At 50.5% G+C, this 17,087-nt stretch overlaps 1 protein-coding gene across 6 annotated transcripts in view; it reads right to left on the bottom strand.

The window, feature by feature from the left end:
* PALD1 (phosphatase domain containing paladin 1) overlaps positions 1 to 17,087 on the bottom strand; it is a 91,501-nt gene that overhangs the window by 8,155 nt on the left and 66,259 nt on the right. For 5 of the 6 annotated variants that reach the window (XM_060200244.1, XM_060200111.1, XM_060200055.1 and 2 more), the window contains 7 exons: positions 16,650 to 16,778; positions 15,804 to 15,920; positions 15,556 to 15,711; positions 14,861 to 15,043; positions 12,785 to 12,925; positions 12,471 to 12,542; positions 10,142 to 10,282 (listed from right to left, as the gene is read on the bottom strand). In XM_060200244.1, coding sequence (XP_060056227.1) covers positions 10,142 to 10,282; positions 12,471 to 12,542; positions 12,785 to 12,925; positions 14,861 to 15,043; positions 15,556 to 15,711; positions 15,804 to 15,920; positions 16,650 to 16,778 — 939 coding nt within the window. The remainder of the gene's footprint in view (positions 1 to 10,141; positions 10,283 to 12,470; positions 12,543 to 12,784; positions 12,926 to 14,860; positions 15,044 to 15,555; positions 15,712 to 15,803; positions 15,921 to 16,649; positions 16,779 to 17,087) is intronic. The other variant, XM_060200174.1, reaches the window with a different exon arrangement.

Genomic DNA, 17,087 nt, shown 5'->3' with positions numbered 1-17,087 from the left:
TGCCTGGAGCACCCTCTTCTGCCCCACCTGGCCTGGAGCACCCTCTTCTGCCCCACCTGGCCCTTTCACCTGGCCCTCCAGTCCCACACTCCTGAGACTCTCCGCACTACAGCCCCATAGCCCACCCCCTTCTCTCACCCTGAACCATTTTATTCAAGTCTGTGGGTTTCTGGCTGTTCTGCCAAAGTGTGCTCAACCCATCCCAAATCATGTTAAGCCCAGAAGTAGGTCCTAGATGCTAAGCAGGTCTTTATCTCCCCTTCTGCCCTTGGACTTGGTAGGCAGCAGGGCTGCTGGCTCAAGGAGCACTAAATCCCTGGACCACCTCATCCTGTCTCCCACTCTCAAAATCATGCAGGATCCAGATCCTAGACAAGGCTTGTGGGACTCCCACTTGGGCTCCTCCGCCCGGGATTCCAGACTGAGACACAAAACTGTACCAAAGGGCAGAGAACAATCAGGCTTCTCCAACTCACAAACAGGTCAAATACGGGCCTTCCTCCCTGCTGCTCAGGCCCAAATCTGGCATTCCCCCCGGGGCTTCTCAACCCACACCCATTTCTCCACCCACAGCCAACCACGTGCTGCATCTCATTGACTCGACCTCAGAATACTCCAAGAAGCCACCCACTTCTCACCACTCTGGTGCCACCCTCTTCTGCTCCATGACACCTGAGCTGTGGGGTTTCTGGCTGCCTTTCTCACTCCCACCGACCGTCTAGACTCAACACATCAAGGTAGCTCTGCCACAGCAGCGACTGGGCCCTTCTGCTCAACAGTCCACACTTCCCCTCAACCCCAGTGCCCAAATTATTAGTAGAAACCCATGCTCCATCCTGTGTGACCACCTCTGCTGCCCCTCCCTGCCCCTTCCCTCTGCTCCTCAAGGCAGCTCCCCTCTCAGAGCCTCTGCACCTGTCATTCCCTCAGCCTGGAATATTCTTGCCCCGGATGCCAGCCTTGTTACCACCTCACCTCCTCCAGATATGAATTCAAATATCACCTTCCAGGTCAACTAGGAACATCTGAGGAGACCACCTGCGACCACAACATGACAGGATTAGAACGACTTTGAGAACCCACCAAATCACCGGTGAGTGCAAACATGTGTGGCTCGTGGACAGAGAGGAGCCTAGAGATCCCTGGGGCGAAAGCCCATATCTACTCCTAAGTGACTGGTAACAGTTTACCAGTTGAGGCGCCACCTCCAGTCTGTTTTACTAGTAAAAAGATGGCTGAAGGGAGGAGAGGACTCCCCTAAGGCTCACCAATTGCAACTGTGAGTCTCCATCACTACTGCTCCTCAGAGGCTGAACAGCAGCCAGGAGGCCCTGTGCTGACATTGGGGGGCAGAGAACTGGCCCAGAAACTCAGGAGAAGATCTATACCCTGGTGGGGCTGTATAGTGAGAACCTTTCCACACTGTTCTCCTGATGACTTAGGGAGACATGGTGAATAACTGCCACAGAACCCAGAATATAAATGTGACTTGTTTGGAACCTCACAGTACCAAGTACTTTCAGCTTGGCTCTGGCTGCTGGAAGAACAGCTGAATTGAGCGTGGGAATCTCTACGCATAACCACTATGTTATCTCTCTCACACCCTGATTTATCTCTTGGTCAGGAGTGAGTGACTGAGCTAAAAAGCCTTATAGTTTAAGAGCCCTCAGGCTCCCATAGCGTACAGTGAAGAAAAAGAACAAAAGAGGTTTTAACAGCCACTGTGCTTCAACTCAGGGATTGAGATAACACTGAAACAACTGTTAATTTCCACAACTGTGAACTCTTTAAGTACCTTACTTAGACACAAGTCAGTCCAGGCAAGAGATCAGTAATTTGAAAAGTACTGAGAAGGGAACCTCATAACATACTATATAGAATGGTTAAACCAACAAGAATATTGGAGAAATGAACCAGGACAAAAGTCTAGCTAAAATACCCCCCCAAAGGTTGAAGCACAGAACAATGAGGTCAACATCCAATGCTAGTTAAAGTAATAGTCACAGGAGTGAGTAAAGAGTTTGAAAGAATTGTCAGCAGAAATGCAGAAACAACAAATGAGACTCTGGAAGAAAACACTAATTATCTCAAGGTCATTGGTGAGCTGAAAGCTGAAATAGCTCAACTAAGACCACAACTAGCTGGACAAGCTAAACAGTATCAGAACAGGGTAACAAAATAGATGAACTCCAGAAAACAAGAGAGGGGAGAGAGAATCGAATAAATTAGGCTAAAAATAGAATTAGCAAGATCGAGGATGAATAAGAGAAAACTAAGAAAGAAATAAGAGATCTCAAAAAAAGATTAAGAGATACTGAAAATAACAACAGAGACATATGGGATGACTTCAAAAGAAATAATATATGCATTATTGGTTTACCAGAGGAAGAAAGAGAGGGAGGGGAAGAAAGCATTCTACAGGACATAAGAGCTGAGGACTTCTCTAATCTAGACAACATAAAAGACATAAAGGTTCAAGAAGCCCAGAGGGTCCCAAACAGAATTAACCCAGACTTCAAGACACATCATATTTAGAATGCAAAGGAATAAGGAGAAAGGAAGGATCCTGAAGGCTATAAGAGAAAAACAAACAGTCACCTACAGAGGAAAACCTGTAAGATTAGCAGCAGACTTCTCACACAAGCATTACAGGCCAGAAGAGAATGGCAAGATATCTATCGAGTGCTCAGTGAGAAAGGCTTTCAACCAAGAATACTATATCCTGCCAGACTGTCATTCAGACTAGATGGAGGCATAAAAACCTCAGACAAGCAACAGTTGAAAGAATCAACTATCATCAAGCCTGCCCCTGAAAGGAGTTCTGAAAGGTTTCCTATAAACAATCTACAGTAATGGCGTTAAAACATGTTCGATCTATGATATCAACAAATGTCAGTGGCCTGAATTCACCTATTAAGAGGTACAGAGTAGGCAGATGGATCAGAAAACACAACCCAACACTATGCTGTCTACAGGAAACCCACCTAACTCAACAAGACAAACACAGACCCAAAGTGAAAGGATGGAAAACTATCATACAAGCCAATGGCCCACAAAAAAAGGGCAGGAACAGCTATTCTCATATCTGACACAATAGACTTTAAAATAAATAAAAAAGATAGGGATGGTCATTACTTAATGCTCAGAGGATCAGTCAATCAAGAGGACTTAACAATTACTAACATCTATGCACCCAAGGAGAGGTCATCTAAATACATCAAGCATCTACATAAAGAGCAACAGCAATATATTAACAGCAACACAGTAATAATAGGGGACTTCAACACCCCACTCTCTCAACTTGACAGATCATCCAGGCAGAAAATCAATACAGACATGAGGGAGCTAAATGAGGAGATAAACTAAAACTATTAGACAGGTGGTGAAGCAGGTCTGCAGGTGTCTATCTTTCTCTCCCCCTCTCTGTCTTCCCCTCCTCTCTCCATTTCTCTCTGTCCTATTTAACAATGACGACATCAACAACAACAACAATAACTACAACAACAATAAAAAACAAGGGCAACAAAAGGGAAAATACATTTTTTTAATTAAAATAAATAGATAGAATGAAATCAAGTGTGGGAGAGGCTAGGTGCTGGCTCACCTGGTTGATAGCACACACTGCAGTATGCAAGGACCCAGGTTCAAGGCCCTGGTCCCCACCTGGTGAAACAGTGTCTCCCCCCCTCTCTTTTATTATTATTGAATAGAGACAGAGAGTAATTGTGAGGGGAAGGAGAGGTAGAGAGGGAAAGAGACAGAGAGACATCTGAAGCCCTGTTGTACCACTCATGAAGCTTTCCCCCTGCAGGTGGGGACCGGGTGTTTGAACCTGGGGTCCTTGTGCACTGTAATGTGAGCTTTAAACAGGTGCACCATTGCTAGGCCCCTCCCCTTCCCTCTTTATATTTCTTCCCTTCCTCTTCAATTTCTTTGTCTCTATACATAAAAATAAATATATTTTTTAAAAGACAGCCTTTCTAGGTGTGAGCTTCAGATGGGCACATAATCGTTATATAAAAAGACTGTCGTGCCTGAGGACCCAAAGTCCCAGGTTCAGTCCCCTGCACCACCATAAGACAGAGGTTGGTAGGCAGAAATGGCTGTAGCCCAGACATGATGGAAAGGAAGGCAAAGTAAGAGGAAACACCTCTCTCTCTCTCCCTCTCTCTCTCTCTCTCTCTGTCTCTCTCTCTCCAGTCTGGGAGTCAAAAGCCAGCCCATAGCTCTATTTTGAGGAAGGTGTGAAAAAGCTTTGAGAAGTACCCGTTTCCTTCCTTCACATTTCCTGTGATAGTTCACAGCATTCCAAAACTGTTCTAATTGCATGGCCCAGGCCCTGGTGACATATTACCTCCTAGAGTGAGGTCCCCAGGGAACGACTTTCGCCAAGACAGGGCCCTGGAGACGATGAGAGAGACCCCACCTTGAGCTCAGAGCCAAAGCTGGCTGGTTTTCTATTTTCCACAAGAAGTGACTTCTGTCCTCAGGGCAGCAAACTGGACCTCTTGGGTCTCTCAGCAGCTCTGCATGAACCAGGCCATATATGCAGTAGGCGGTAGTGGCTTCCTTGCCAACTCCTCCTTTTCTTGCCACAACTGTCCCCTAGTGGCTGTGACAGAATAATTCAAGAAGCACAGGCGGTCACAAAAGTTCATTAGCTTCTGTTTCTTCCTCAGCCAAAAGCCCACCCTCATCTCACAAGCTACACTGAAGGTCAGAGGAAACAGAAGCCAAAATACTAGAAAACACACCAAGCACAGATGAAAACAGAAGTACCACTTTCTTTATAAAATAAACCTCAATTTCAGGAGCCAGGCAGTGGTACACCCAGTACAGTGCACACACTGCTATGCGCAAGGACCCGGGTTCGAGCCCCAGGTCACCATCTGCATGGAGACCAGTTTCACAAATAGTGAAGCAGTGCTATGAGTCAGTCGGTCTCTCTCTCTCTCTCTCTCTCCCCCCCTTCTCTATCTCCCATCTCTTCTAGATTACTCTATGTCTCTATTAAAAAAATTAAAAAGAAGAAAAAGAGAAAAAAAAGATGTAGAAAGAGGTAAAAATGGCCACCAGGAATAATAGATTTGTCATGCAGGCATGGAGCCCTATCAATAAACCCTGGTGGCAATAAAACAAGATAAATCTCAGTTTGAGGCCCAAGGAAGCCATGTGGCTCCCTTTGCCTCAACTTTTCTGAAAACTCTTTCTGAAGGAACAGAGAAGAGACACACTAAAGTGTTTTCAATAAGAACTGTAAGCATTAATATCACCGGCCAAGGCTAAGGAAAAGTGCCCCTAGCATTAATGATTCTAGCAGGGATACTCCCAGGATCCCGGACCTTGCTTTCTGTAACAAATATTTTCCCTTTATAGGCCCAACAGGAAACAACTAGTTCCAGGTGGAGTCACCACTGAGGGTTAGCAGCCATCTTTAGTTTTCCTCAGCCCTCCATCAACTGGGCAAATTCATGGGCAAGACCAGTGCTTCCTTTACCAGATGCAAAGCCCACCCTCCATCACACAGGCAGCCTGGAGGCAAAAAAAAAATTGATTCAGGAGAAAAGATTTTGTAAATGGGATGCAAGCACTTTTTTTTTTATTGAGTGTGTGTGTGTGTGTGTGTGTGTGTGTGTGTGTGTTGGGGGAGGGGTTGTTGTGAGAGGAAGCCCAAATGAAATAAAACTGCACATCATGGGGGAATTCCTGAAGTTTGGAGCTAGGCATGCAAGGGCTTATGAAAGCACTTGCCATAAGGAGAAATTTTGTTTGAGGGAGTTGGGCGGTAGCGCAGCAGGTTAAGCTCACATGGTGCAAAGCGCTAGGACCAGTGTAAGGATCCCGGTTCGAGCCCCCGGCTTCCCACCTGCAGGGGAGTCGCTTCACAGACGGTGAAGCAGGTCTGCAGGTGTCTATCTTTCTCTTCCCCCTGTCTTCCCCTCCTCTCTCCATTTCTCTCTGTCCTAACAATGATGATATCAATAACAACAACAATAATAACTACAACAAGAAAACAAGGGCAACAAAACAGAATATTTTTAAAAATAATAAAATAATAATAAAGAAACTTTGAAATTTTCCATAAGTGCTTTTTAAGTTCCTACCATTCAACTCAGTCAAGAATCCTACTTCTGAGACAGCCCCAGAAGGGACCCACACGGGTGAAGGAGCAGTGCAAGGAGGCAGCTTTTCGCCTGCCTGACAGGATGCTGCCTGCTGCCCGATTCACAAATCGTTCAGTGAGTCTCTAATGGGAGGCAAGAGCAGCACTCACAGTGACAGGCACCGCAGTACCACCCGCCCACCCACGCAACACTGGAACGCCTCCACTCAAATGCAGACAGCCACTCCCCTGTAAACAGAGGCCCCAGATGCCTTCTTACGTTACAGTAAAGCATAAGAGTCTCCATGGGAGCTCTGAAGGCACAGGAAACAGGACATTCTGACCCAAACAGTGATCCTCAGAACCCTCCTGTTCATTAAGCAAGTACTATGCGTCGGTCACCAAGCCCTGTGCTTCTAGTCCTGCCAGGAAGCAGTGTGATTCCAGCCTGGCAGGTGGGGCACTGACAGCCAGAGAAGATGAAGAAGGCCCTGGCAGAACCCAGCTCCCTCCAGCGCCCACAGCTGTAGTATGCCCTCTGCCTGTCAGCCTAGAACAATCTAATCTGCATCCTGTTCATCTACAGAAGAGCATGTCCGCTACACTCAAGTCTGCTCCAGTGCGCACCACACGGGCCAAGCTGGCTAGAAGCCCCTTCCTCTAGAGGCAGCTGGGACATCTCGGCCCATTCTGGCTTTAAGCAAGTTCTGGCCTCCCGGCTTAGTCAGACAAGATCAAGTCAGAGTGACCGTGAAGAAAACATTCTGCTTCCTGGCTAAAGGAGACACCTTTACTGTCACCAAAAAGCAGTGAGTCCCACCTCAAAGACATATTCAGAGGGGGCACACCAGGTTAAGCACACATAGTATGAAGCTCAAGGATCCCAGTTCAAACCCCCGGATCCCCACCTGCAGGAGGTCACTTCACAAGCAGTGAAGCAGGTCTGCAGGTGTCTATCTTTCTCTCTCCCTCTCTGTCTTCCCCTCCTCTCTCAATTTCTCTCTGTCCTATCCTATTAAAAACAAAAATGGCCTCCAGGAGCAGTGGATTCTCAGTGCCAGCAGCGAGCCACAGAGATAACCCGGGAGGTAAAAGGAAAAAAGATATATTCAGAGACTCATCCCTACTGGCAAGGGAAACAAAAACAAGATTGAATCAACGGGACTACATCAAATTTAAAAATTTCTACACATTGAAAGAAAATTCCACAAGGATAACAAGGCAACTCAGTAATTGGGAGAAGATATTTACACAAAACGTATCTTATAAGGGATTGGTATCAAATACGCATTTTTAAAAAATCATACATCTCAATTACAAAAGCATAATAATAGCCCAGCAAAAAAAGTGGGTGAAAGATCTAAACAGTTTTCTTTTTTTTTTAATTTTATTTATTTTCCCTTGTGTTGCCCTTGCTGTCTTTTTATTATTGTTGTAGTTATTATTGTTGTTGTCGTTGGATAGGACAGAGAGAAATGGAGAGAGGAGGAAGACAGAGAGGGGGAGAGAAAGATAGACACCTGCAGACTTGTTTCACCTCCTGTGAAGCGACTCCCCTGCAGGTGGGGAGCCGGGGGCTCGAACTGGGATCCTTCTGCTGGTTCTTGCGCTTTGTGCCATGTGTGCTTAACCCACTGTGCTACCGCCCGACTCCCTGAGCAGACAGTTTTCTAAAGAAGATATGGCACCATGGACATATGAGAGAAACGCCACTCTTCACGCATCCTTGAGACTTCACTTCACACCTGGAAGAATAGCTCACGTCAACAAAACAGAAATTGGTGTTAGCGAGGACACGGAGAAAAAGGAATCCTGGCATACTGTTGGCAGGGATGCAAACTGGTACAGCCTCTATACAAACAGTATGTAGGTGGTCCAGGAGGGGGCACAGTGGATAAAGCATTGGACTCTCAAGCACGAGGTGCTGAGTTTGATTCCCGGCAGCACATGTACCAGAGTGACGTCTGGTTCTTTCTCTCCTCCTATCCTTATCATTAATAAATAAATAAAATGTTTAAAAAAAAAGAAAAGAAAAACAATATGTAGACCTTCAAACAAATAAAAAAGGAAATCCCTTATGATATAGCAATACCACTCTTAGCATTTATTCAAAGGACGTGAAAATACTCATTCAAAGGGACACCTATGCTCCAGGAGAAGTGTGGAGGCCAGCAGTATCCTAGCCTGGGAACTGGGGGCTGGGGGAGAGGGAGGTGGGAGGGGGAGGCCTGGCGTGGAGAGAGGGGAAGAGTCCTTTGCTGATGCTGTCTCCCCCTTCTTCATTAAAGCACCCGTATCCCGGAAGTTGGGTGGTAGCGCAGCCGGTTAAGCACACATAGCACAAAGCACAAGGACCAGTGCAAGGATCCTGGTTCGAGCCCCCGGCTCGCCACCTGCAGGGGAGTCGCTTCACAGGAGGTGAAACAAGTCTGCAGGTGTCTCTCTTTCTCTCCCCCTCTCTGTCTTCCCCTCCTCTCTCCATTTCTCTCTGTCCTATCTAACAACGACATCAATAATTACAACAATAAAACAACAAGGGCAACAAAAGGGAATAAATAAATATTAAAAAACAAAACACCGGCATCCCAAAGGCAGCCAAAGCAACCCCTTCTCTGCACATTCTTCTCTCCCCCACCCAGCCAATCAAGCAGTCAACCTACTCATCCACCCTTATCTCTGACAAACAACTGTGTTTGTGGGAGAGAGCATCTCCCCAGCCTCTGAATTCACTTTGCACCATTTGGCCTCTCAGCCTTGGGCTGTGCACTGATCCCCCTCACGCCTGTATGGGGAGTCTCATGCTAACTCTGACGGGGCTCCTCTCTCTGCTTTCCCACCCAACCTGGTGTGCCCCTTGGTGAGGATCTCTGGCTGCAGAGCTCAGGGAGGAGAAAGATGAAGGCCCTATGGTGCTTTGAAGCAGAGAGAAGCTTTTTTTTTTTTTTTTTAAGACTTGGAGCTCCAGTTACAGAGAGAGCTGGAAGTTTCAGTTCTCTGCCCTCCCAGAAGCCTCAGTGTAGCAGGAGCTCTGGGTCAGTGTGCTGCTGCCGCCTGGTGGCAGCAAATGATATCACCGTGCACAGCTCCGCGCCCCCCCCCCCCATGGTTTAGCTTCCAAAGTTAGTTAAATCCATTTTCTGAAATTCCTTCTCTACCTTCCCCACTCACATTTCCATCCTCCTAATCTCTTGAAAATCCCCTTAAAACTGACCTCTGACTGGTCCAGTCAAGTACCCACCCTCTGGTCCTGTCCTGGTCTGATTTGTGACCATGAGTGAAGGCTGGCCTGAGTCCACCATCTTGCCAGGGGACTGAGTATGGGGTGGCTCGGGTGGTCACTCTCCACAGGGACCCCAAGCTGAAGCTGCCCTCAGCAGCAGAGGACACGAGGCTCACGCCTGTGAGCTGCCCTTCACTGTGGGCAATAGGCCTCTGCTCCTACCACACCACAGGCTCTGGCACTGTCCTCTGTGCCAACCACCAGCCAAACTCCCTGAGCCAGGCATGCCAGCGGGCTCCACACAGAGTCCCATGCTCAGCCCGCAGGTCACTGACGAGCCTGGAGGGCCGCATGCGGCAGGGCATAGGGGACCACAGCTGACAGGAGGGTACATATTGTCTAGATCAGCTGAAATTTTGGGTTTTTGCATGAAGCCTGGGTTGGGGATCTGTTTTTCATAATTTTGAAACTTAATGAATTATTGCTATATATTATATACCTAAATCAATATTCAGTCACTAATAAAAGAATATTAAAGAAAAAAAAGTAGCATCATCCATCTCCTAGACTCCTCCCCCGGGTCCCCCAGGGGTCCAACCCGGGTGCTCACTGTGACTGGCCACATCCTCCCCTAGTGCCAGGCCAGGGCACCCATGCACCTGTTCCCATGCACTGAGCAGCACCCCTGCACATGCCCCACCCAGCCTCCAGCACGGAGCCAGGGTGAGGGAAGGCTGGGTGGGTTTCCACTTCCCGCACAGGCGGCAGTGTGACCCAGGACTCAGCCACAGCAGGTGTGGGGCACAGGCAGGGCTGACCTGGCGGTAGGTGCTGATGATGACTTCTCGCAGGTGGTAGTGCATGGGTGTCATGGTCTCACTGACAGTGTCCAGCGCCGAGTCCACCTCCTTCTTCACCCTGTGCCCGTCGGGCAGCAGCTGCACCACCTTCATCACCACCTGGGACCAGAGGAAGAGGTGAGCGCAGAAGACACCCCACACCGAGCCTCTCACGGTCTACTCCTCAGCTCTCGGACAGGAGGTGGGGACAGAGGGATGTCCTGGACAGCTCTGAGGTCAGAGTCGCCAAGAGGCTTCCCAGTTCAAGCAACAGAAACCTGGCTGTCAACAAAGCCTATCCAAAACTCCGATCTTACAGAGAGCTGGGGTGTAACCAAAACAAGGGACCACCACCACCACCACCACCCCGCCTGCCATGGTTCTCTTTTTACCCCTCAGTGACCCCCAGGCATTTGGGGTCATCTAGCTCTGGGGACTTTAGCGCTGAGTCCATTCATCTGATCTCAGTCCCCTTTTGTTCCTGGAGACGTCGAGGCTAGTGAAGGTTGGTCATTCTGCAGGGCAGGGCTTTCCCTCCACCATTTACCCACTCCCATGAATCCTTTCCTGAGTGTGTCTACACCACGACTCTCACTGCCAGCACCTATCCAGGCCCCTGTGGCATCTCACCTCCACTTCAGCCACCCACCTCCTTCCTCTCCCTCCCAAAGTGGTCTGCTCAAAGGAGAACTGTAATCCTGTCCTTTGCTCTCCACAGAAACTCCAGAGCTCAGGGCCGAGAAATAGTTCACCCAGTAAAGTGTACTCTCCGCCATACACAAGGACCTGGACTAGAGAGGCCCCCCCCCCCCCGCCCCAGCCAGCAAACGGGACCACCATGTTCACAGGACACTTAATAAACAGTGGAGCTTTGGTGTCTCTTCTCTCTCTGCCTGCTCCTCCCTTCCTGACATTGACAAGGAAGGAAAATAAGAATCTACCAGAAGTCCAGAAGTGGCGGACCTGCACAGCCCTCACCAGCCACCAGCCTTGCCCACGGCTTCACTGCCTTCCTAAAGGAGGTGTTCGCGCTCAGATCACTGCCCCGCAGCTGCATGGCCCCAGCCCACAGCCACCTGCCTAGCCACCCACTCGCTTCACATCTGCCACCACCAACAAGCAAGGCACTCCCTCAGCAACGCCCCCACCCAAGTCAGAGCTTTCCACCCAGAAGGTGTCCTCTGCACACCCACCCAGGGAGAGGAGATGGACACACGAATCTAGTGCAGTTCTCTCTACACGGCTGTCCTGAGTTTAGTCCCTGAATGATGCTCTTGTTCCTGTTTTTCTGGCTATTTATAAATTAGTAAAACAAACAAATCTTTTCTAAAAAGGCAACTTATAGAATAGGAACAAACAGTTGGGCGGGGGAGGTAGCATAATGGTTATGCAAAGAGACTCTAATGCCTGAGGCTCCAAAGTCCCAGGTTCAATCCCCTGCACCACCAAAAACCAGAGCTGAGCAGTGCTCTGGTAAGATAATTAATAATAATAATAATAATAATAAATAAAGAAGAAAGAAAGAAATAAGAATGGGAGCAAACATTTGCAAACTCTAGATATCTCAGAGACTGATAGCTAGAACAAATAAGGAATTCCCACATCTCAACAGCAACCAAATCAAAATAGGTAAAGACTTGAAAGACATTTCTCCAGAGAAGACACGGCAATGCTGGTAAGCACAGGAAACCATCCTCGACACCACTAGCCATCAGGAAAATTCAAATCTGAGTCACACTGCGAAGTGTTTCATACCCCCTAGAATGTCAGGAAGCAAGGATTAGCAAGGAACCCTGTGCTTTGCTCACAGCAACACAAAATGTTGCCATTGCTGTAGGAAAAAAATGAGTTTCTGTGGTCCAAGAGGTGGCGCAGCGGGTAAAGCACTGAACTCTCAAGCACGAGGTCCTAAGTTCAATCCCCGGCAGCACATGTACCAGAATGATGTCTGGTTCTTTCTTTCTCTCTCTCTCTCTCCTCCTTTCCCATTAATAAATAAAATATATCAAAAATTAAAAAAAGAAAAGAAAAAGAGTGAGTTTCTCAAAATCTAAGCCCAGAGGGTCAGGGAGACGGCTCAGCAGGTGAGGTGAAGGGAGGAGCCATCCCGCTCCACCTCCAGTGGCCACCTGCCAGGGGCCCAAAGCCAAGACAGCCCTTGCCTTCCTTTGCTTCCCTGTGGCCTGGGATGTGGAGAGCACTAACCTCAGCAGGCAGAAGCTGCCCCTGGGCCCACCAGCAGGACTCACCCTCTCCCCTGACCCAGGTGTTCCACTTCCCCACCCGGGTCCCCACAGGACATGCTCACCTCAAACTCGCCCTTGGTGAACTTAGCATCAGGTACGCTCACAAGCTCCTCTTCGCCCATCTCGGGGAAGCCCTGGGGGTGGGGACAGCTGCTGGAATGGGGAGGACCTCTCCCCAGGACACACATGCGCCTTGACAGAGCTCTACCAACCCCATCCATTCTCTGCACAGGATTGGGGAAGGAGCCTCCAAGACCATACCAGGTGCCATCTCCACATGCCCCCCCCCACACACACACACACACTCCTGTCCTGTCACAGCCAGTGCCCACTCTGCCCCCGATGACCCCATCCTCTCTGGAGAGGCTATGCTCACCTGGATGTGCCAGACTGCGAGCACAGCCAGCACCATGGCAGTGGTGGTCCTGCCCCGGCCACTGAGGCAGCTGAACACAAAGCCAGCGCCCGGGTCCTTGGTGAGAGCTGTCCGCAGCGCCTGCAGAAGCCAGTCAAAATCCTGCATGGGGAGACCAAGCTGAGTCTGTGGGGGCTCTCGAGGCAGTTCATCCTCCAGATGGCAACACAGCAGCTGCCGTGGCTGGGTTCCCCCCACCCCGGGCCAGGTGTCCCACCTGGTGTGTGGCTACTCAGTGAACTGGGGGTACACACAAGGCTGCAGGTGTGTAAACAGCTGTGCCCCAATATACAGGCCTCAGCCCCCCCCACACACACACACACATCCCAGGGACTGTGCTGCCCACCATCCAGCAAGCATAATATACACACACACACAATCCTGTTTGCGGTGCCCCCAGGTCTGCACATGGATTACCCTTCCACCTTCACCCCCTTTTGGTCCAAGAAGCAGAGCCCAACCCCCGTCCCAGTGGGAGAGCAGGGTCGTCATTAGTCTGTTACTGCAACTCATGGCCACCAGAGGGCAGCAAACTCCAAGCAACCAGGCCCATGGGGCTAAGCGAGCAGGAAACAAGCTCAGTCAACATCCCACACCGTGGATGATGCACAGACGCACAGCGGATGATGCACAGACACACAGCCCTAACAGACACGTCACCACAACAACCAGCCAATCACAGCAATCCCACCCAGTATGCCATGACCTTAAAAATAAGAGACCTGTTGGGAGTTGGAAGGTAGCACAGCGGGTTAAGCGTAGGTGGCGCCAAGCTTAAGGACCAGCGTAAGGATCCCGGTTCGAGTCCGGCTCCCCACCTGCAGGGGAGTCGCTTCACAGGCGGTGAAGCAGGTCTGCAGGTGTCTGTCTTTCTCTCCCCCTCTGTCTTCCCCTCCTCTCTCCATTTCTATCTAACAATGACATCAACAACAACAATAATAACTACAACAACAATAAAAAACAACAAGGGCAAAAAAAGCAAAAATAAAAACAAATAAAATAAGAGACCCGCAAGTACACACACTACTCTCACAGGCACACACTACACAACTCCCCCAAAACAACACTGGGCTGGGCGGTGGCACACCAGGTTGAACACACACATGACCCGCAAGAACCAACAAGGTTCAAAGTCCCAGTTCCCACCCGCAGGGGGTAGCTTTCACAAGCAGTGGAGCAGTACTGCAGACGTCTCTCTGTCTCTCTTTCTCAACCCCTTCCCTAGCAATTTCTCTCTGTCCTATCAAATAAATAAATGTTAAGGAAAAGTAGGTAGAAAGCCAAATGGTAGCACACCAGGTTAAGTGCACATAGTGTGAAGCACAAGGACCAGCGCAAGGATCCTGATTCAAGGCCCCAGCTCCCCACCTGCAGGGAGGTCACTGTGCAAGCAGAAAAACAGGTCTGCAGCTGTCTTTCTCTCCCTCTTTCTGTCTCCCCCTCCCTCTCTCAATTTCTCTCTGTCCTATCCAACAACAGCAGCAGCAGCAGCAGCAACAACAACAGCAACAACAATAACAATGGAAGGAGATGGCCGCCAGCAGTGGATTCACAGTGCAGGCACCAAGCCCCAGCAATAACCCTGGAGGAAAAAAGGGAAAAAAAAAAAAAAAAAAACAGAAAGAAAGAAAGAAGCAGGTAAGGTCAATGGCATGCACACAAAGTGGGGGGGGGGGGGGCACACACACCCCAGTAAAGCCAAGATGTGTGTTAAGAATCCACAACACACAGACACTACACACATGCAGTCCACAGGGACACTCACACCCACTCCAAATTCACTTCCTCAAGACACCTCTACGCCAGTAACACCAAGGACATGCTCAGCACCCACGCACACCTCTACAACACGCAGTAAGCACATGGACACACACATGCAAACAGGAAGCTTGGCAGGGATTCGGACAGACTGCCTGGGCCAAGGCCGAAATCTTGCAGAGCAAACTCCCAGTCCCCGGGGGGAGCAGATCCTAGAGCTGGTAATCAGGTCAGAGAGGAAGGGCTCCCCAGAGGCCTCAGCCTGCCCAGTCCCCTCACCTCCTCTCGGGGGGCACAGAAGTCAGGCATGGGGATGCGGTGATAGGTGAGGCCAGGGCAGGCCCCACGGTGCTGGCTGAAGACCTCCCGCATGGTGAGGCACGTCTGGAACCTGTGCGTGCGTGGGCCCTCCGCACCTGGGGGAAGCATGTTCAGGTGGGTCTTCAGCTGGGTCTCCAGGTTCTAGGGGAGGGTGGGACAGAGGACACCGGCCACTGAGGCATGGCCTCCCCACCAGTATTGAACGAGCAGAGGACACCGGCCACTGAGGCATGGCCTCCCCGCCAGTATTGAACGAGCAGAGGACACCAGCCACTGAGGCATGGCCTCCCCACCAGTATTGAACGAGCAGAGGACACCGGCCACTGAGGCATGGCCTCCCCGCCAGTATTGAACGAGCAGAGGACACCGGCCACTGAGGCATGGCCTCCCCACCAGTATTGAACGAGCAGAGCCTGCTCTGGTCAAGAGCAGTCTTGGGGTGGGGTCCATCCCTGCCCTTCCCAAGCTTCCCGTCGTCAGCAGACATGAAGTCAGGGGAGTGGTCAAAGTGAGAGTTCTGAGTCAGCTCAAGTCACTCTCAGGGCTGTCTCTCCGTCTGTATAGTAGGAGCTGGGACCCTGAAGACCCTCCCAGGCCAATCCCAAGAATGTCTCCAAGGCAGGAGGGGTGTGCGGAAGACAGGAGGGCCTCACCTCCAGCTGCTCAGAGGCCAGCGGGGGCCCTGGATGCTGCAGGCTGTGGGTGTGCCCATCACACTCCAGCACCGCCTCTTCCCTCAGGTTCACCCACACCACCTGCCGCAGCTTCCTCTTGGCGTCTGTCAGGTAGGCCAGAATGGTCCCCAGGGCCTAGAGGGGAGGAGGGAGCCAGGGTGGTGGTCAGTGTGTGCACTCCCCCCACCCACGAGGTGTCCCAAGAACCCCCCCCCCGCCATGGTCACCTTGGCGCTGGGCTGGGCGGTGCCATAGATGGACATGCGGGGCACGCGCCGGAAGTTGGCCACATCCATCTCTCTGAGGGTGCCAAGCGCATCTGCAGAGACGAGGTCATCTGGCCCCTGCGGGGAAAGCAGCAAGTCTGTGGACAGAGTCGAGCCCAAGCGACCAGCACAGCACAGTTTCCAAGGCACTTCTGCACACCAGATGCTTCAGCAATGCCCTGACAAGCAGAGGAGGAGGGGTACCCAGCCTCCAGATGGGGTAGCTGAGGCTCAGAGCTGAGAAGCTCAAAGCAGTATTATTAGAATCTGCAGGGGCCAGGCAGTAGCGCAGAGGGTTAAGGGCACATGGCGTAGGGACCCTAGTTCAAGCCCCAGGATCCCCACCTGCAGGGGGGTTGCTTCACAAGCGGTGAAGCAGGTCTGCAGGTGTCTATCTTTCTCTCCCCCTATCTGTCTTTCCCTCCTCTCTCCATTTCTCCCTGTCCTATCCAGCAACAATAGCAATAACAATAATAAAGGCAACAAAAATGGGAAAAACAGCCTCCAGGAGCAATGGATTCATAGTGCAGGCACCAAGCCCCAGCAAAAACCCTGGAGGCAGAAAAAAAAAAAAAGAATCTGTTCTCTACACCTACCCAGACCTCTTGGGTTTCAGAATGAGAAGGTACCAGAGCAGTAGCCAGATTTGGGGACAGAGAACATCCCCAATTTCATCTACGGGAGGATCTAGCACCCAATAGACTGCCACCCTTTTGCCCCCTTATAGGTCAATGCTTAACTGAGCCCCACTGGAATCGGGGGTTCACAGGGTCAGTTCTTGCCCCACCCCTAGGCAGACACACTCACCAGGGAGGCCTTGGCCAGGAGGTCTCCAGGGGCCACAGGCCCCGCTGAGCTCAGTGTCACAGGGAGACGGTACAGCTCGGCGTGGACACACAGCCAGCGGCTGAAACTGAGCGCGAAGGCCAGCGGGTACTATGGTCCAAGGCAGAGAGACAGGAGTTCAGGGACGCAGGCTCACCCAGGCTCCCACTGCCTGCCCTGTGGGGGAGCCCTGAGACATGCATCATGATCCAGGGCAGGTGTGAGTGGGAGGGCAGAGAGGACATAAAGTGACGTGCTTCCAGGCCCAAATGGCGTGGATTAAGAAACAGAGGGAAGTGGGGCCTCCCTTTGCTGGACAGACCTGTTAAGGGGCCACTTCTCTATCTGGGTATCTTCTGGTCTCCCCCAAACTGCCCTTCCCTTGTAATATATATATTTACTCACACACAGTCATCATTT

The sequence above is a fragment of the Erinaceus europaeus genome, chromosome 1 (genome assembly GCF_950295315.1).
Source record: "Erinaceus europaeus chromosome 1, mEriEur2.1, whole genome shotgun sequence".
Lineage (NCBI taxonomy): Eukaryota > Metazoa > Chordata > Mammalia > Eulipotyphla > Erinaceidae > Erinaceus > Erinaceus europaeus.
The sequence above is the reverse complement of the archived record's forward strand: the minus strand, read 5'-3'. Positions and strand labels throughout refer to the sequence as shown.